This window comes from Sabethes cyaneus, chromosome 2 (genome assembly GCF_943734655.1).
Source record: "Sabethes cyaneus chromosome 2, idSabCyanKW18_F2, whole genome shotgun sequence".
NCBI classification, from domain to species: Eukaryota; Metazoa; Arthropoda; class Insecta; order Diptera; family Culicidae; genus Sabethes; species Sabethes cyaneus.
The window spans coordinates 116322517-116344800 of record NC_071354.1 but is presented as its reverse complement, the minus strand read 5'-3'; the positions used below and the strand labels follow the sequence as shown (position 1 = coordinate 116344800).

At 40.9% G+C, this 22284-nt stretch overlaps 1 protein-coding gene across 1 annotated transcript in view; it reads right to left on the bottom strand.

Moving 5' to 3' along the window:
• Positions 1-22284, bottom strand: part of LOC128737853 (serine/threonine-protein phosphatase alpha-2 isoform) — a 236713-nt gene that overhangs the window by 183485 nt on the left and 30944 nt on the right. Inside the window, exon 3 of the mRNA XM_053832587.1 lies at positions 7446-7662. Coding sequence (XP_053688562.1) covers positions 7446-7662 — 217 coding nt within the window. The remainder of the gene's footprint in view (positions 1-7445; positions 7663-22284) is intronic.

The following is a 22284-nucleotide window of genomic DNA, read 5'->3' as shown; positions in this document are numbered from 1 at the left end:
TTAACGAAACGTCAAGTGTATTTGATTTTAACATTAGTAAGGCTACCTACAAAGCTAGAATTAAGGCATTAATTTAGTAAACAGTCTGTGCAACTATATGTTGAAGATGAATAAATAAATTAAATCTGTACGGCGAGGAAAAATATCTGTGCAAAAATCTGTCCAATGCAAAACAATGAGAGTGAAAGAGATAGAGAGTCATATTGCTAACTATTTCGGTCTCTTTCACTCTCATGTAAAAGCTCAGATTAAAAAAAATCTGTTTAATCTGTGTAATTTGGCGAAAATCTGTATTCTATGCCTACAGATTCTGTACAGGCGATTTCTTTCAAATATCTGTTAAAAACAGAATAATTTGTGCATGTGGCAACCCTGCGTATCAGAGCCCCGCATGGCAAGTTGCCCAAAGTACTCCGTTCGCGACTGGCATGTTTTCACCCCTCCAGCCATCCAGTCATCGGCACGGAGTTACACCTTGACTTAGGGGTTGCTGATTTACCGACTCTCACGGTAGGATCAGGTCCCGTGGCTCAATTTTCGCCTAAATGTACAATTGGGCACCAACCGCTAAAGGGCACAACTGCTGAATATGTAAACAGACCGATTGAGGGTTTCTCTCTCTCTCTCTCTCTCTCTATGCTAATCCAGCAGAGAAAATAACTCTCCTTCGGTGTGCACACACCCCGCAGCAATGCCCTCTGGAAAACCGACGCCGAACTGCATGTTTAGGTAGCCGGAAACCACTCGGCGTGTGATCCACCTTCTCTGTCTGCGTACGACAGCCAAGATTCCCTACCACAAGGTGCGCAACTTTGGCTGCCATACTCAGCCGGCACCACGTGGAGGCAGAGATAGGAGTTAGTAAACAAAAGTGAAACTCAGCTTCAGTTTTGGTTATAAATGCACGATTTTTCTTCAACTTAACGTTACTAAACAGTTGTTCTATTATCCATCTAACTTTCCTATACAATTTTGATTTGAAATATTTGAAACTATATTAAAAAAACCTGATTTAATCCACCTAGTAGTGAAAGGAACCTTTGTTATACGGTCTTACTTGCTATTTGCGATAGAAATCGACACGTTTGGTTTATTTGAAATTTTTGGAAATTGAATAAGTTTACAAAATTTGAACCAAATAGAAGCACTTATAAATTTTGATAGTTCCTTTCCTCATGAAATTGCTGAGTAAGTTGTTACTAATGAGGGTAAGGGCAAGTAAAAGTAAGTTGTAAGATGAAATATTATTCTTTAACATATACATTGCGTAGTAAAAGTCTAGTTTATAAGTTTTTAAACTATGCATAATTTCTTGTAATGCCATTCTATTTGATTCACAACAATAAAGTTTTCTTGAATAAATTTCATCAATTTTTATTAACGTTCGGTTACTCACGCTGTTGTATTTTGTACAACATGTGTAGGTTTTTGAATGCCATATTGTTATAAAGTTACAAATCGTATATTACGTATATACTAACGTACTAACGATGAGCAAAATGTCAGAATTATTCAATGCATTAATATTTTAAATTGTTAGGAAACAAGATTAGCATAAACCGACATCACAGAAACGAAGCAAGTAGCATGTGAGGTGTACCGCAATTGACCCCAACTGGAATTTTCTCTCGCTTCTTCATATTGAAAAATGGTGTCTGTATGCAGCAAAACTACCAGCAAATGTAAAATGTTTAAGATGTATCCGTCTGTTGGCAATCGAGTAATTCGGGGTCACAATCAGGTTATTTTTTACAATTAAAATTCTACAGTTCCTAAACAAGCAAACTTAAAGGTATACTAAATTCAGCAAAGTTGTGTATTTTTATTATTTGTACAACTTTGTAATACATGAAAAAGTCATACAACAATTACAAGAAGAGTTAGAATAGAAAAACTGATTTTACAAATTCATATACAATAAATAACAAAGTTCTAAACTAAGTGGTTAACGTATCTCTAATAAATTACAATTACAATTATAATAAGATTTTTCTACCTTCACTGAAGAGATAGAAGGTTACTGTTTTCAGCAAAATTTCTTGTGATAATATGCTCTAAAAGTTTGCAGAACACATCAATGTGTTGTATTGAAACTGAAGGAAAATAATTTTTTTATTTCACTTTTAGGGGGATTAATCAAAATTCAAATTCTACCAGACGATAGAGCTTTCAATTTTAAGAAACTCTTCCAAAGGTTTGATAAACTTAAAACCAAGTTTTCCTAGTCAAAACTCTAGTGCGCACGTTGTCTTTGGTTTTGGGCTATTGTGCGTGCAAGTAACCGTGTTACAACAGTTGGCGCGAGTGTTTGAGGGTTAATATCTTTTGACCGGTAAAACCAATTCTTATGTAATTTTGCATATATATTCGTAGTGTGAAAACCTCTCGTTTGATATTAAAATAATTGAAATTAGGTAAATTATCTTAGTTAAAATCATTATAAATTATTGTTAATTTTGGTGTGGTGTATTCGATTGCTCATAACTTTCAAATTAAACGTCCAATCAAAAAACCATTCAATAGTGATCTATCCGGCTATATTACCTGACAAATGAAACTAATAGCGTGTAAATCGGTTTGGCCATCTCTGAGAAACAGGCGTTCATTTGTACCTAGTCAAAACAAGTTTTTCAAAGCTAACTTTTAAACTGCTTGTCCGTTTTCAATAAAACTTAGCAAAATGTTTAGTAATAGTAAGAGCTTTCGTTCCGGAGAAAACCGTGTCACGTAGTTTTCACATTTTTGCTTATAACTTTCAAACGAAAAGTCAAACTACGAAACCATTTAATAGTGATATACTAGGCAATAATACCTTTCAAACAAAAGTAATAGCGGTCGAATCGGTTCAGCCATCTCCGAGTAACAGGCGATAGAAAATTCGAAGCGAACACACATACACACATACATACACACACACACACACAGACATTGCTCAGTTCGTCGAACCCTATCGATTGGTGCATGTGACTCGGCCCTCCGGGCCTTAGATCAATTTCGCGTTTTTCGACCAATTTCTAAACCTTTGTTATATAGTATAACAAAGGTAAAAATGTAATAAGAAAATAGTTGTTTTTTCACCCGCCTGAAGCATACCGGGGCAAGACGAGCACCCCCATGGGGCAAGATGGGCACCTGTTTAATAAATGAAAGCCGGTGATAGAGTAACATTTTTAAGCAACTCGATTAGTTTACCAATAGTCACTTTTAAGTTTCGAGCTGAAGTTTGTTAAGGGATTCGAGGCTAAATTTGCATAACTGTTTTTGAAATTTATAAATTTGCACGGCTGTTTATGAAAATCCATTGCATTTTTATCGAACGAATGAGAATTTTGTTTTGTTTTACTAGTTTGAATGCCAAAGCTCCAAGGGGTTACTCCATACTAGCATTTTTAATTTCAAGGATGTGATAGATTATCGCTTTCTCTCGTTTCTTGCTGAATGATTTTAAATGGCCTCCTTTTTTTGGTATTCGTTACCTGCTCAAGCATTTTGGGATATCATTCAAGAATTTACATCGGCATGCCATAGTTTTTTGCGTTTCTTCCGTATCTTCTAATGAAATAACGTTTCACATTCAACGCGTCAACGACAGCTCGAAGAACGTTATTCATTATCCGTTTTCGTCCAAAAAACAGTTATAACTATGAAAATAATTGAATTTGGCCCCCATTTTTATTTTTCAAGCTATGTTGTAAAGTTTAAGGGTGCCCATCTTGCCCCGGAAAATGGTACTTATTTTACCCCGGCAAAACGACATATTTTCAAAATGTTACAAAATATAAAAGAATCACTAAAAAATATGTTTAAATGATTCTATTGGGAAAGTACATGCTGTTCAATCGTAAAAAGGTTGTAATTTATAAATAAGCATCTTTTATTTACCGTGCCAGTACCATATTGTGAACGGCTCCATATTCTGAACGGTTCGGATTAAAAATAGTCATTCTAATTTGAAGACGCGTAATTGTGTATAGACAACTGCAAAACATTATTTTATGACATCTTTTACGAAGTAATCGTCATGAAAAAGTCCGTTTTCTACTACATTATGCGCTAAAAAAAATATAAACAATGTGCTGAAATCGATAAAAGTAAAAAAAACATGGCCGCTTAGCCGCTGCGCTAAGATGTGAGTGCAAATATTTTACGCTATTTTTGTCGTGTTTTTCAAGTTTTTTCCGCAGAAAAACTGAACTGAATCTACTGAAAATTCATCAGTAAGTACCGTGCATCGTACGTGAACAAAAATATTAGCTATTTTTCATGAATTTGTTTCTCAAATTTAGTGTCTTGTTTTTGGCACCGATTTTCACTGATGGTTCCTTATTCTGAACAGGTATGTCGCGACAAAACAAAATCACCGTACACACCGGATGGAAAATGGAGAAGGCCATTATGATGGTTGGTAGAGGTATGTCAATAAGGGATGCTGCTGCTTTGTACGGTGTTGCCGTCAGCACCCTCCACTCGAAACTAAAAACGCCGTCTGTTCACAGTCATCCAGGCAAACCAACCATACTTTCAAAGGAGGATGAAAATCGTATAATTGATTTTATCGATCGGTCTTGCAAAGTTGGTTTGCCCATTGATACGAATCGTCTGAGGATATCCGTAGGACAATATATGAAGCTTTGTGGAAGAACAAATGTTTTTCCGAACGGCTTCCCAGGTAGAAAATGGACGTCCTTATTTCTAAAACGGCATCCGCAAATTTCGAGACGTGTCCCAAGCGCTTTATCGAAACAAAGAACATGCATAACAGAGTAATCAATTCGGAAATGGTTCGCCGAAATATCAATTTACATTTGCTCCGAAAAACTACAGAATACTTTTCGAAATCCTGCGTCCGTGTTCAACATGGATGAAACCGGCATACGTTTAGTACCAACAAAGGAGTCAGTTCTGGCTAAATGTGGTGAAAAATATGTACATACATCAAACGCTAACTCGGAAAAGGAATGTTATACGGTATTATTCTGTGCTAGTGCAGCTGGTGTTCTGGCCCCTCCACTAATCTTATTCCCGTACAAAATGCGTCTACCCGCCGAAATAGTGAAAAGCTTACCGGATGACTGGGCAGCGGGTAAAAGTGATAGTGGTTGGATGACCCAAGAAACATTTTATTATTATTTGAAAAACGTTTTTCTTCCATGGCTTGTACGGTGTAAGACTTCGTTTCCGGTTATTGTGTATGTAGATGGCCACAGATCCCACGTGTGCTATCAAACGACTGAGTTTTGCCGGGAGAATGACATCGTTCTCATATGCCTGTACCCCAATGCTACGCACGTACTCCAACCTTTGGATGTATCGTTTTTTAGAGGACTGAAGGTCGGATGGAACAGAAAATTGATCGATTGGAGGATTGAACGGGCTGGAGACCCACTGACGCGCACAGATTTCGCACCTTTACTTAAGCAAGCTATTGATGGCATCGACAACCTGGCAAGTAATCTCCAAAATGGATTTAGAAAATGTGGGCTTGTACCATTTAATCCGGATGCAGTCAACTACGAAATGCTTTTCCAAAAAAACGTAAGTGGAAGTGATACTTCAGAAGTACCACCTACTTCATACACTAAGGACGACATTGATCGTGCTAAAATTGCTCTAGAAGTTATAGAATCTTTGCTCACATCCGATCAGCGCCAGACTTTTAAAGAAAAGGAAAAAACGGTCTCATGGACTGAAGCTACCAGCGATATCAATTTATTTCATATGTGGAAACACATCAAGAAAATAGCAGATGAAAAGCTTATGCAGGCAGATCCATTGGAAACAGCGTTTTATGGCTTCGAAGAATCTGAAATAATAGGTAAATTCCGGAAACAATTACTTCATACATGAATAAGTACTTATTGTGCTTGTTTAAATATTATCTTTTGCAGATAATACCAATCATGCATCCATGCTTAACCAAATTATCTAAGAACTGTCTAAGGAAAAAAAAACCGGGCAAGGATTTGATAATTACAACACCTCCAACAAGCACAGCCTTACATGATATCTCCAATAGTGTTGGAAATCTATCACCCACACTATTAACTACAACTAGTACTATAAGTGACCTTCAAATTTTAACTGAAGCTCAAAATGACTTTTTCGATAAAGCATTCCGTATTCCAACGAAGACGAACATCACGCGCCGTCGTACATTAAAAACCATCCGTAGTCGTCCTCCGGTAGTGGCCAGCAGCCAGGAGTACCAGAAGTACTACGAACAACTTGAGGCAGAGAGGCTAGCTAAGGAGAAAAACATAGAAGCGAGGAAAGCTATAAGAGCAATTAAAAAGGCCGATAAAACCGCAAAAATGTTACTTAGATAAATTTTGTAACAAATCTTATATAAATATATAATTTTTGTTTCAAATATACAATGTTTTTACTGTCCATAATTAGGAACATTTTTGTCTATTATTAGGAACCATCTTGCTAAAGGTGTCCATAATAAGGAACCCAAACCCGATGTTCAAGAAATTATTTTTTTAAATGTTTTCCATTTATTTTAAAACCAATCTAACTTCAGACATCTAGTTAGATGTTCGGTAAATGAAATGGTAATGAAGACTATCAGTTAGAAACGATTGAAACCCTTATTTTTAATTTAGTAGACTTAGCCTTGCGTAAGTGTTCAGAATATGGTACTAACACGGTATTTAAAATGCTTATTTTCTGATGGTAAAATGTTATAAGAAATCAAGGCTGTCAGACGATATTTTATTTCATGGAATTTTTCCAACAAGCGCGTGATACTTTATGTTCAACACTAGAACCTTACTTCATTTCGACACAATTTAATAGTTTGTGGGAGTTTTTTAACCAAAAGCTGTTTTGTAGCTGTGGAATGGAGGGGTGCCCATCCTGCCCCGGGTACTCATCTTGCCCCGGGTCCCTCTATATGCGCATCTGTGTGAGTGCTTGATTCGAAATGGGAACATGACTGTCAAACTGAAAAGGCAACCCGATAAAAAATCTTTCCTACTTTTCCGTAAATCACGTAGGATGAATCACCCGATATAGTCGTATTTCGTCGGCAGATGCGTAAAACAACACGATATGCTCAGCGTGAGCGATATGCTTAGCGGTACAGCGGTACACTGCTGGTTATACAGCAAACACCCGGACGATATCACAATAGATCAATGATACTGGTCGCAGTGATGAGTCCATACAGGAAAACACTGTGAGACTCTCTTCCGATTATTACGGCGACATAAATGCAATTCAAAGAAAATTTTCTTAAGACTTAGCTAAATACATATGCCAGGCCCCGATACGTGCAAAGTTGATGTGTTAAAGTGCATTTATATCGCCGTGATAACAAGAAGAGAGAAGACTTAAATTACTTAAATTGCAAAATATAGTACAGCGAATATACCAGCAACGGAGTACCTGCCACAGTATATTGTTGTTTATGGAATAAACATATGTAAACATATACTTACCCATATATTCTGTTAATGCTGGCGCACTCATGATTGCCTCTAAGAAGGAAAAAGTTTTCAGGATATTTTATTTTATAGGCCAGAAGCAGGCAAATTGTTTCCAACGATTGTTTTCCTCTATCAACGTAATCTCCAAGGAACAAATAGTTTGATTCTGGAGGAAATCCTCCGTATTCGAAAAGACGTAAAAGGTCGTAATACTGACCATGGATGTCACCTGCAAAGAAACCGAAGTGCGAAATAAGAATTACTTTATTGAAATGACACGTACCGTGCAAGCCCAATATTTAAAACAGTGCCTAATTCCGCACAGTTGCAAATTTTTCGTAAATATTGCCCAAATTCTAGCTATTAAAACAATTTAATAACTACATCTGATGATTTCTTATTAAATGGTTTAAATAGGTAGAGTTCTGTCAATATATAAGAAAAATTTGCAACTGTTTAGAATTAGGCACTGTTTCAAATATGTTTTGAAATTGATACGAGGCCCGGAGGTCCGAGTCACATATACCAATCGACAGGGTTCGATGAAGTGAGCAATGTCTATGTGTGTGTGTGTATTTGTCGATGTATGTGCGGGACGCAACTTTTCAATCGCCTGTTTCTCGGAGATGGTTGAACCGATTTGTTCGCTATTACTTTTGTTTGAAGGCATCATGGCCTATCATTATTTAATTGTTTCGTGGCATTTCGTTTAAAAGTCATAAGTAAAAATGTAAATATTACGTGACACGAGTTTCTCCAGAACCACATGACCGATTTCAACGATCTTAGTATCAAATGAAAGCTTTTGGTAACGCTAAATTTTTCAGGAAGTTTTATTGGAACCAAACGAGTAGTTTAAAAGTTATGCTTTAAAACCTGTTTTGACAAGGCAATGATTATCGCTTGTTTCTCAGAGATGGCCAAACTGATTTAGGCGCTATTAGTCTCATTTGAAAGGTAAAATAGCCTAATATATCACTATTGATTTGTTTTTTGATAGGACGTTTAATTTGAAAATTATGAGCAATTTTAAACAACACAATAAAATTTACAATAATTTATAACGGCTTCATCTGAGATAATTCATCTAGTTTAAATTATTTTAGCATCAAATTACAGGTTTTCATGCTGTAAACATATCTGCAAAATTTCAGAAGGATTGGTTTGTTGCGCGCTGTGATAGTAGTGCGTCTCTGTGTCTGGCACTTTGAAACTGTTTTTATTACGGTGAAAGTACGTTAAATGCGATTTTGTGCATAACTGTGTGTAGTGCAAGCACCAGAATTCCGATCGAATTAAAAGTTACAGCTGACTTTAGTTTTGAGTGAAATTATTAACAAAATATCTAGTCACAATAACTATTCGTGAAAGCGCAAACAGGTATTGTTCTGCTGCTGTGTTGTTTTTTCTGATTGAAGCTGAGTGAAGGGATTGCGCGGCGCCGGCAGCGGCGCTTACAATATAATGACAACCGTTCTGTGCAGTGCCTGTGTGCAGAAAATCTCGTCAGAAAATGACCGTATATATTGTTTCGGAGGTTGTGACCAAATACTCCACCTAAAATGCACCGACTTGAGTCCATCTGCTGCAAAGGTTTTGTCTGAGAACGCTGCACTGAAATATATTTGCCATGATTGCCGCAGGAACCAACTCTGCCTGAACGACGTTACTAAAAAGTGCTCTGAGATGATGAAGCAACTCGATGAGATCAAATCAATTAATACACCGACCGGTTATCCTACTGTAATTGAAATCCCCTCGGAAACACCAGTCAACTGCAATATTTCCTATGCTGACGTTGCCCGTGCTGCTGAAAATAATAAGTCGCAGAACGCTGATGGTGGATTACTACGATCCGGTAAAAGGCGCAACATGAATGTGCAAAAATCTCCAGCAAATCTTTCCAGCAACCAGCGAATCCAACCAAATTCAACCAGTGAAAGTAACACATCTCTAGCTCTGAAAACTAAAGCAGTGACCAAAATCGAACAGACTATTTTGTTCAAACCGAAAAAATCTCAACAAGCTGAAGTGACTAAATGTGACGTATGTGCTAAGCTGGACCCCGTTGAATTCACCATCAAAGAAATTTGGTGCAAAGATAACGGTGCAGTTGCAGTAAGATGCAATTCTAAGGAATGTGCCGAAAGGATGGTTCTCGCCGCAAAAAAAGTGCTCTCTAACAAGTACGATATTGACATCAGCAAACCGCTCAAACCGAGGATGAAAATTATTGGGATCACAGACAAAGTCTCTGATGAAGTATTTGTATCGAAATTCAAAAAACAGAATGACTTGCCTACTACTGTCGAGTTAAAGGTTATTCGTGTGCAAAATAACGGTGAAGAATCAGGCCCGTACACAGTTCTAATCGAAGCTGATGCGCCTACATTTGACCGCCTTATCAAATTACAACGTGTTAATGTTGGGTGGGAGCGATGTAGGATTACGGAGTCAGTTAACGTTGGACGTTGCTTCAATTGCTCGGAATTCGGTCACAACTCAATAGATTGCAAAAATCAGATTTGCTGCCCGAAATGCTCTAAACCATACGATGCAAACGATTGTGATTCGGATTATGAGAAATGTATCAACTGCTACAAATTTAATGCTTTACATAAACTCACCGATGATAACATGCTGAATATTTGCCACCCCGCTTGGAGTACTGACTGCCCGCTTTATCAGAAACGCCTGCGAAAATTGCGATCAAGAATCGATTACTCTGCTTAGCAACTAATGACCGACTTGGCGACTCAACCACCGGCTGGGATCTTGAGCTGTTTGGTATCAACCGATACCTTTAAAGGTAAATGCACATGTATATGTCCATCCGAAGCGATGGATGATACTACACATCATAATCGTCGAACGTCCTTCCAGTCTAATCTCTCCATAACTGACAACGGTAACATCTCCGAGCTGCAACATTTGAGTGAGTGCGGTTCAGTATCCATGGTTAGTCCACACTCACGAGCAAATCATTTGACGTCTTCCACTTCACAATATACGGAGTCACTTGAAATCCACCCACCGCATTGCGAAGCTTCAACTGAGAATTTCGTGCTAACTCTATCATACATCGTAGCAGATGCTCCTAATTCGCCACCAAATCAACCACCAGTCAGGCTCTCAATCAGCTCAGTGTCAACTAATACTTTCGAAGGTAAACACATATGTATGTGTTCATCCGAAGCGGTGGACGATACTACACATCGTAATCGTCAAACGTCCTTCCAGCCAAACATGTCCACTACCGATCTGCAGTCGACGAGCTCACAACAATCACATTTGACTAATAGTACGTCTGAAGCCATGCCATTTCCGGTGTACAGTCTTAACATCTATTATCAAAATACAAGAGGGCTCCGAACGAAGGTCGACAAATTTTATCTGGCTGTATTGGATGTGCACTATGATGTAATCATTCTTACTGAGACTTGGTTGAATATGGAGTTTCTCTCACCGCAACTGTTTGGGCATCGTTACACTGTACACCGCAGGGACCGTGATGTGGATAGTACCGGGAAAAAGCGAGGTGGAGGTGTGCTTATCGCAGTATCAAATCATCTGGGTTCGAAAAGAGTTTCGCCTGTTGGTGATGACATTGAGCATCTATGGGTCCACATTTTTACCACCAATAGAAATGTGTTTGTTGGTGTAGTATTTGTTTCTCCTAAATATGCAACAGATTCAAGCTACCTCGAACGGCACATTAAATGTGTTGAAGCTATTGCTGACTCACCATCTTTTGTTTGGCGATTACAACCAACCAAGTCTCGTCTGGAGAAAAGGTACTGACAATTACTTGTTCCCGGACCCATCGACATCCTTATTCAACGGTCCCAGTTCAGTTCTTATCGATGGTATGTCATTACTAAATACTACTAAATACTAAATATGAAGCAGATGAACTCAGTCGCCAACAACCGAGATCGTATACTCGATCTATTATTTGCCAACGACTGTTCCGTTCGTGAATGCGCTGTATTCGAAGCTGTTGAACCGCTTGTAGACCTTGATCTTTACCATCCAGCTATAATAACCACCTTGCAATGCTCCATGCCTGCTTCATTTACCGAGCCTGAGGAGGAATTCCAGTTTGACTTCCGAAGAACTAATTTTGCTGCCTTATGGCGTTCTTTAGCGATGGTTGATTGGGCCCCTTTGTATAGTGCCAACAGTATCAATGAAGCGGTTGACTATTTGATAGTCACGTTGAATGGATTATTCAGTTTACATGTGCCTGCAACTCGTCCCAAACGGAATCCCCCATGGGCCAATAAGAGGCTACGAGCATTAAAAAGAGATCGTGCTAAAGCTCTTCGGCACTACTCTCACCATCGCAACCCGTATATACAAAACGAGTGTTCGTGTCAGCCAGTAACAGCTACAGAATCTACAATCAATTGCTTTACACCTTATACGTGCAGCGTACTCAAAAAAGCCTGAAGCAGAATCCCAAACGGTTCTGGTCATTTGTGAATGGTAAACGGAAAGAGCGAGGGCTTCCAACGATAATGTCACATGGGACAAATACAGCGAGCTCTGCAGATGGAATCTGCCACTTATTTGCAAATCATTTCTCTAACGTATTCAAGACTGAACCAGTTGCTTCGCGAATAATCGACGATGCTCTCCGAAATGTACCACAAGGTATACTTGACATGCGAGATATTTGCTTTTCCGAAACAGACGTTGCAGCTGCAATTAAGAAGCTAAAACCGTCTTTGCACCCGGGACCAGATGGTATACCACCAATCATCTTCAAGAACTGTGTAGATACGTTATGTGCACCCTTAACCGCAATTTGCAACTTGTCGCTGAGTCAATCATCATTCCCAGATGCCTGGAAGGAATCATTTTTGTTTCCTGTGTTTAAGAAAGGCGATCGCACAGCTGTGGAAAACTACCGAGAAATTACCTCTTTATGCGCAGGATCGAAGCTACTGGAGTCTCGTAAATAAGCTTCTATTTCAGGAAGTAAAGCGTCATATCTCCTGTGACCAGCATGGATTTTTTCCAGGACGGTCGACCACCACAAATCTCACAGAGTTCACATCATTCTGCATCCAGAACATGGAAAACGGAACTCAAATAGATACTATTTACACAGACCTGAAGGCGGCCTTTGACCGTGTGGACCATGATTTGCTTCTGGCCAAAGTAAAACGGATGGGTGCGGTACCGACCTTTGTAGACTGGCTGAGGTCATATCTGGTTAACCGGCGTCTCTCTGTGAGACTGGGCAGCGCACGTTCGAATCAATTTTCTAATCGATCTGATGTTCCGCAAGGTAGCAATCTTGGCCCTTTGCTGTTTTTACTATTCTTCAATGATGTATGCGCTGTGTTACCTCGAGGATGAAGATTTTTGTATGCGGATGATTTGAAGATCTTCCTCAGTGTAAAGTCTAATGAAGATTGTCGCGAGCTTCAAAGGCTTCTCAACAACTTCGTCGACTGGTGTAAAACGAACGAGCTCCTCATCAGTGTGCGTAAATGCTCGGTCATCTCTTTCAACCGCAAAAAAACAACCCATTCAATGGAGCTACACTATCGATGGCGAGTCACTGGATAGAGTCTCAGTTATCAAAGACCTTGGCGTACACCTGTATGAGAAGCTCTCGTTCCGTGAGCATTATTCGTACATAATAGCGAAGGCCAATAAAAACTTGGGATCTATCTTTCGAGTCACCAAGGAATTTCGGGATCCCTATTGCCTGCGCGCTCTTTACTACTCCCTTGTGCGATCCGTAATTGAATACGCTGCTGTAGTGTAGAGCCCTTATTCAGGTATTTGGTCGTCCAGATTGGAAGCCATCCAGCGTACACACTTAAAAAAAAGTGCCGAAGTCAGCAAAATTTTGCCGAGATTTGGACAGCCGAGCGTTCGGTAAAATTTTTTATGATGCCAAACGTTAGTAAAGATCCGTAAACGTCGATTTGCAAAACTGGAATTTTTACCGAACGCTCGGCTGTCCAAATCTCGGCAAATTTTGCTGAGTTTTTTAAGTGTGTAGATTCGTTCGATACGCGCTTAAATATCTCCCATAGAGAAACACATACGATCTGCCTCCGTATCAAGACCGCTGTCGTTTAATGCATATGGACATTTGGAAAGACGACGGAAAATTGAAAGAGTTCTCTTCATTAGAAAGATTTTAGTCGGCGAATAGGATTGCCCAGCGATCCTGGCTCAAATCAACATCAGTGGCATCCCAAGTTTTCTACGAAATAGAGAGTTTCTTCGACTGGACTTTAGACGCACCGAATATGGCCAGAATGAACCCATTCGTGTTATGTGTTGTTTAACAGTGTATACAATTATTTTGATTTCCATGTTTCATGTAGTAAATTCAAAGAACAACTGCTGCTCTCAAGAGCCTTTAATTAAGTTAGTTAGTAGTGTTTTATTCATGTAGACAACAGCGTCAGATGAATTATTGAACAATCTTTTCCTTTTTCCTTTTTTTCGGGTTATCCAACTGGTCGCTTAATAGCGTATAAAACTCTGCGCTGGGCCCTTTTGTGTTGTCAACAAAGTGTCAGGGAGACCTCAAACATCAATTCTACCTGACGAGACAGGCACTGGCGCCCACTAAAACACAGGTAGAGCCCCAAGCATAGCCGTCACGCCTATACCCGCAGGCGGAGGCGTTTCGGCCCTGCGCGGACTCCACGAACTGACTCTAAGATCTCTCTGCCAAAGGCCGGAATGTCATATTTTAAATATAATGATGATGATGACGATGATGATGATAATGATGATGATGACGATGATGATGATAATGATGATGATGAGAAGAAAAATAATAGATCGAATTTGTAAATGTGCTTTGGACTTTTTGTACCACTCGAGTTGCAATATGTGGTATAGTGAAGAAGTGGAGAATTCGTCAGCCCCGCCTGACACTGGTCTTCAACCGCGCGCCCGCTTTTAGTTTTCCAACACAAACAACCACAAATGAACCAATAGATATGACAAATTTCGGAGCAACTCGGATCAACTTATCAGGGAAAATTTAATCTTTCATCCCCTTAGCATTCACAATGCATTCCCACGATACAAAGTAAATTGAGCGCAGCACAAGCTGGACTCGACCCCTTCCCATAGACAGAGCCCGCGGGCAGCCATCAGAGCTCAGGACAGCCACGGGGCCAGTGCAAAAATCCTACTCTATCTAGCAGCACCGCCTAGCCGAAACTTGAACACGCGACACGAATTGACCTAATTTTCCAATCTGCTACCTAAGAAGTGCTATTACCCGTAATCATTACAGAGTGGTCCTTCGGCATCCAATCGGATCTGGTATCCCGCTTACATCCCCTTACTAACCCTAAGCCCCCGACCAACTCAATCAATCCGACATTTTTCGGAGATATTTGTGACAGTTGTTATAAACAGGGATGAATCCCAGAAAACTTCATCTATTGTCAGAGATCCCCATACTGGCCTTATTCTTGAACGGAATAAAAGCACTTTCTGAACAACGCAACAATCACATTTGGTAAATTTTTACCCCGAGTCCCACTTGAAATCACAAAAGTATTTTGATATATACCCACATTCAGAAGTAAACGTGACCGCTGTTCATTTACTGATTAGTTAAAAAGCCCTACACCACGACAAGGTTCAGTTTTATCGTAGGGAGATGAATTATTGAACAATCTATACCTATAAAGAAGGATTTCTGTCTGTCTGTCTGTCTGTCCGTATGTTCCTTATAGAATCGAAAACTACTGAACCAATCGGCATGAAAATATGCATGTAGAGGGTTTTTGGGGCCAGGAAAGGTTTTAGTGATGGTTAGAAACCCCTCCCCCCCACTAAGAGGGGGGGCTCCCATACAAATGAAACACAAATTTCTGCATAACTCGACAACTAATCAAGCAAATAGAACAAAATTTGGCATGTGGGTGTTTTTGGTGACAAGAATTTATTCTATGGTAAATTGAGACCCCTCCCCTCTTTATAAGGGGAATTACAACTCCTCTCCTCTTTAAAAAGGGGGGCTTCCATACAAATTTCCTCATAACTCGAGAACTAATCAAGCAAATGGAACCAAATTTGGCATGTGAAGGTTTTCGAGGGCAAGAATATTTTCTATAGTAAATTAGGACCCCTCCCCACTTTAAGAGGGGGGGGGCTCCTGTACCAAAGAAACACAATTTTCCTCATAACTCGAGAAGTAATTAAGCAAATGGAACCAAATTTGGCATGTGGTTGTTTTTGGAGACAAAAATTTTTTCTATGATGAATTGGGACCCCTCCCCGTTTTGGGAGGGGGGGGATCCTATACACATGAAATACAAATTTCCTCATAACTGAAGAACTAATCAAGCAAGTGGAACAAAATTTGGCATGTGAAAATTTTCGAGGGCAAGAATATTTTCTATGGTGAATAAGGACCCCTTCCCACTTTAAGAGGGGGGGCTCCTATACAAACGAAATACAAATTTCCTCATAACTCGCGAACTAATCAAGCAAATGGAACAAAATGTGGCACGTGGGTGTTTTTGGAGACAAAATTTTTTTCTATGATGAATTGGGACCACTCCCCACTTTAGGAAGGGGGGCTCCTATACAAATGAAATGCAAATTTCTTCATAACTCGAGAATTAATCAAGCAAATGGAAACAAATTTGGCATGTGAAAGTTTTCTAGGGCATGAATATTTTCTATGGTGAATTAGAACCCCTCCCCACTTTAAGAGGGGGGGCTCCTATACAAACGAAATACAAATTTCCTCATAACTCGAGAACTAATCAAGCAAATGGAACCAAATTTGACACGTGGGTGTTTTTGGAGACAAAAATTTTTTCTATGATGAACTGGGACCCCTCCTCACTTTAGGAGGGGGGGCTCCTATACAAATGAAATACAAATTTCCTCATAACTCGAGAACTAATCAAGCAAATGAAACCAAATTTGGCATGTGAAAGTTTTCGAGGGCAATAATATTTTCTATGGTGAATTAGGACCCCTCCCAACTTTAAGAGGGGGAGCTCCTATACAAACGAAATACAAATTGCCTCATAACTCGAGAACTAATCAAGCAAATGGAACCAAATTTAGCACGAGGTGTTTTTGGAGACAAAAATTTTTTCTATGATGAATTGGGACCCCTACCCACTTTAGGAGGGGGGGCTCCCATACAAATGAAATTCAAATTTCCTCATAACTAGAGAACTAATCAAGCAAATAGAACCAAACTTGGCATGTGGAGGTTTCTGGAGGCAAAAATATTTTCTATGGTGAATTAGGACCCCTCCCAACTTTAAGAGGGGGTGCTTCTACACAAATGAAATACAAATTTCCTCATAATTCGAGAACTAATCAAGCAAATGGAACCATATTTGGCATGTAGGTGTTTTTGGAGGCAACCATTTTTTCTATGATGAATTAGGACCCCTTACCTTTTTAAGAGGGGGGGCTCTCATACAAACGAAATACAAATTTCCTCATAACTCTAGAACTAATCAAGCAAATGGAACCAAAGTTATCATGTGGGTGTTTTTGTAGGCAAGTATATTTTCTATGGTATATTTTCTATGGATTTCCCCACTTTAAGAGAGGGGGGGCTCCTATACAAATGAAAAACAAATTTCCTCATAACTCGAGAACTAATCAAGCAAATGGAACCAAATTTAACATGTAAGTGGTTTTGGACGCAAGATTTTTTTCTATGGTGAATTGAGACCCCTCTCTTCTTTAGAAAGCGAGTTATGGCCCATCTCCTCTTTAAGAGGGTAAGCTTCCATACAAATGAAATGCAAATTTCCTCTTATCTCGAGAACTAATCAATCAAATGGAACCAAATTTGGCATGTGGGAGTTTTAGATGGCAGAAATTTTTTCTATGGTGAATTACGACCCCTTCCCCTTTTAAGAGGGGAGCTCCCATACAAATTAAATTCAAATTTCCTTATAACTTGAGAACTAATCAAGCAAATGGAACCAAATTTGGCATGTGGAAGATTTTGGAGTCTTGAATTTATTTTACGATAGTTAGAGACCTCTCACCCCTGTGGTAGGGGGATATGGACTCTCATACAAATAAAACAGAAATTTTTGCGAAACTCAAAAACTAATCGAACTCGAGAAATTCGAGACTCTTCCATAAAACATTAGTCAATACAAGACCACAAAAACTATCTATAGTAACACTAGATCATTCAGGACGAGACGGTCGCGAGTGTTGCCGGTAACCCGCCGTCGGAAGCGCCGCCCACTGGGGGGCTTGCAAAACTCGAGATTGTGACAAAGATCATCCGAGATTCATGATTTATGTACAACACAGGTTAATTTGTGGCAATACGAAGTTTGTCGGGTCAGCTAGTATAAATATAAATATAAATTGCACCCTAGATTATATTCAATCGTACAAAATGATGGCCACTGATTCACATACGATTTTCCTTACAGAGTTGTATAGCATTATGGAACTAATCATTTTGAGTCGGATCGCATCGTATACAAATACTTATGAATGTGAATTGTTCTCACATAATCTGCAGTACGTATAGCGGCTCCAAAAGAGTACACATATGCTGGTTTCATGCAACTAATGCGATTTGTCCAGATATATATCAGGTCATATTTCTCATTTGTTTCTTGGATATACATAGGAAAATGTCAGCTGGGTAGGGTGTCCCTAATCAGATACAAAAATATTTTCTCTATTTTAAGTCAGAAATGATTGCTACCTACAGAAAAGTTGTAGCCAAACTATTTTTGAGAAACTTTGTTGAATACTGGCTTTGTTGGCTGGCAAAGGGTGAACATGTGCATTCCATAACCTCTGTTCATTAACTCCTATTCCTACCTCCACGAGGTGCCGGCTGGGGTACGCAACTTCGGTTGTCGTATGCTAACAGGAAAGGGGGCACAGTGGCTCCCGCCCACATTAAGATGGCAGCCCCATCAGCGGGATAAGGACCTTAGGTTAACAGCCTACTGTACCAGAACACACAAAAAGTTAATAAAAATGAAAGAAGAAATCTCTCCGGATTATTGGCAACGACCTTTAGCATGAAAACACGGACACGAATCGGAACATGGAATATACTGACCCTTGCCCAGCAGGGCAAGCTGGCTCAACTTGCAAGGGAAGCTAGCCGCCTGAAGTTTGAAATCCTGGGGCTGAGCGAGGTCCGCTGGCCGGGTACTGGCGAACACAGGACATCATCCGGGCAAGTCTTGCTCTACTCTGGCATACGAGGTGAAAATGCTACTCGAGAAAGAGGAGTTGGATTCCTACTGAGCCCAGGGGCACGTGCGGCCCTGATGAAGTGGGAACCAATAAATGAGCGAATAATCGTTACCAGATTTAGAACACGGGTTAGGAACCTTACGGCAATCCAGTGCTATGCGCCAACAGATGCTGCCGACCTGCAGGAGAAAGAGATCTTTTACAGCTAGCTGAACAGAGTGGTTGAGAAAATCCCGAAGGGGGACATCCAAATTCACATGGGCGACTTCAACGCGAAGATTGGCTCAAACAACGCGGACCTTGAACGCGTCATGGGACGCCATGGCCTAGGAGAGATGAGCGAAAACGGGGAGCTGTTTACAGAATTCTGTGGTAATAACGACATGGTCATTGGTGGATCGCTCTTCCCCCATAGACCAGTACATAAAGTCACGTGGGTTTCCCGCGACGGCCGAACAGAAAACCAAATCGACCACATCTGCATTAGCCGGAAATGGAGAAGGAGCCTTCTTGATGTACGCAACAAACGCAGCGCTGACATTGCATCCGACCATCATCTTGTTATCGCTGAGATACGTCTGCGCGTCGCACGTGTCCAACGACGGGAGGAGAAAGTTGGGTGCCGCTACGACGTCCGCCGATTGGAGAATCCTGAGGTGAAAAGAGCCTTTGTTGAACAACTTGAATCCCGAGCCTCGGAGTTGCCATCTGGTGGAACCGTCGAAGAGCAATGGACCGGCATCAAGAACACCTTCATCACGACCAGTGATGAAACCCTCGGCAAAGCGCGCAGTGGGCGGAGGGAGTGGATTTCGGATGAAACTTGGAGGAAGATCGACGAGCGGAGAGAGGCGAAAGCCGGCATTGAGCGAGCGCGGACCAGATCGGCTAAGACAGCTGCCCGTCAACGATACGTCGAACTGGAGAGGGCTGTTAAATGTGCCTGTAGGCGGGACAAGAGAGCCTGGACTAACTCCCTAGCCGAACAAGGAGAAACCGCCGCCGCCAATGGTGATATCCGTTTGTTGTACGATATTTCTCGCCGCCTTAGTGGTGCCAGGAAGAATACAAAGATGCCGCTAAAGGACAGAGCTGGTCAGCTATTGACTGACCGTACAGAACAGCTTAAGCGATGGACTGAACATTTTGAACAACTCTTCCGAGTTTCAAATGTCAGAGACCAACAAAACCAGCAGCGTACGACGCCTACAGTTCGTCGAATAAATCGCGTGAACTCGGAGGCGCCATCGCTGGATATAATTGTAGCAGCCATCAAGAGTATGAAATCCAATAGAGCGCCAGGGATAGATCGTATTTCAGCCGAAATGCTCAAAGCTGACCCATCTTTGTCAGCCCAGATGATGCATCAGCTTTTCAGCAATATTTGGGAAACCGCAACTTTTCCGGTGGACTGGATGCAGGGCATATTGGTCAAAGTCCCTAAGAAAGGAGACCTAACGGAATGCGGTAACTGGCGTGGCATCACGTTGCTCTGTATTACTCTCAAAGTACTCTGTAAGGTAATCCTCAACCGGATCCAGAAGATCGACGCTACTCTCCGGCGGCAGCAAGCTGGATTCCGTGCTGGCCGATCATGTGTAGACCATATCACAACGCTCCGCATTATATTGGAGCAGATCAACGAATTCCAGAAATCTCTTCTGCTGGTGTTCGTTGACTTCGAAAAGGCGTTCGACCGATTCAATCACGAAAACATCTGGGGCGCACTTAGGCGTAGAGGAGTTCCAGATAAGCTAGTCCATCTCGTCGAGGCTCAGTACGAGGCGTTCTCGTGCAAGATTTTGCACGACGGCGTCTTGTCCGACCCCATAAGGGTTATTGCTGGCGTGAGACAGGGCTGCATTTTATCACCGCTTCTGTTTCTCATCGTTATGGATGAGATATTAGTTGGAGCAATTGACAGTAGACCAAATCGAGGATTGCCTTGGAATCCTCTAACGATGGAGCAGCTAAATGACCTCGACCTAGCCGACGACATTGTCTTGCTCGCATAACGCCGAAACGATATGCAGAGCAAGTTAGACGACCTCTCCGAGAGCTCCCAGGCAGCAGGTCTCACAGTCAATGTAGCGAAAACTACGTCTATGGTAGTGAACACTGACAATTCCACCAACTTTACAGTAGCGGGACAACAAGTTGAGCAGGTAGCCGTCTTTCAATATCTTGGTAGCCAAACAACGCCCGATGGTGGTACCAAGACTGATATAGCCACACGGATCAGGAAGGCCAGGGGTGCCTTTGCAGGTCTGCGAAACATTTGGCGCTCAAACCAGATCACTCTACGTACGAAAACCCGAATCTTTAATTCAAACGTTAAATCAGACAACGCAAAAACTGCAGGTATTCATTAACCGGTGCCTGCGATATATTATTCGTGCCTGGTGGCCTGATAATTGGATATCCAATGAGGAACTCCATCGTCGGTGTCATAAACGGCCGATAGCCACAGAAATTCGTGAGCGTAGGTGGAAGTGGATCGGACACACCTTGAGGAAAGGAGCGAACGAGGTTTGCAGAGCAGCACTCGACTGGAATCCACAAGGACAGCGTAGAAGAGGCAGACCCAGAGGCTCATGGAGACGGAGCTTAGCCAACGACATCCGGGCTGTAGACGAGAACCTGTCCTGGCGACAGGTAAAAGCCATGGCGGGTAACCGTCAGCAGTGGAGATCTCTGATTTCATCCCTTTGTTCTGCCGGACCGGCGGACATGGACACATAAGTAAGTAAGTAAGTTTGTTGAATACTGAAGATTTCTAACTCTTACATGAAAGAAGGTAAAGAGCCAAACTCTTAGGGACACCATTCAAAACAGTTTTTTCGATCTAGCTCTTTAATAACGCTTCGTATGCTTTTCAAATGTTCCAAGATATTATTAATCACAATAGATTGCACATTTTCGTCGAAGACAGCAGAGCTCTTTCTTTTTCCCTTTAGCAGCTATCACTGGTTTTTTAATTTAACATGTAATCTTTAAGGGGATGTATCTCGAGGGAGAGCAGCTAATCTCATTTATTTTTTGTGAATCAATTTATGCTGTATCCCACCATGTACAACTTAGGGCGGAACGCTGTGGAACATCTGACAAAAGTTACCATGAAAGCAACCGTTTTTAGACTGAAAACTATGGAAACCATAGTTTTATACCACTTTCGCATGTTCCCTGAATTAAATCAGCAAATCTATAATATATAAGTATATAAAATACAAATTTTAATGTCATCCTCGATGTGCAATTAATAAATGTGTGTTACGTACAAAAGGTGATTTTACCCGTTCCCGTTTTTTATCGTTTCCGGAAGGCGGTTTCTAGAGATGGTCGGGTCTCGGGTTTTCAGACCCGAAACCCAAAAAAAACCCGAACCCGACGGGTTCGGGTCGGGTTCGGGCTTGACATTTTTACCAGGTGTCGGGTTCGGGTCGGGCTCGGGTTTTGGCCAAAAAAAATATTCGGGTTCGGGTCGGGTTCGGGCTTAACGAAAAAAATACGTCCAGGTTTCGGGTTTGGGTAATGAGATACCGAACCATCTCCACATTCAGTTCTTGTAAAAGTATAATTTTAACATAATAAAATAAGCAGTACTTTAATGATATTTAGTATGACTCAGATATCAGCT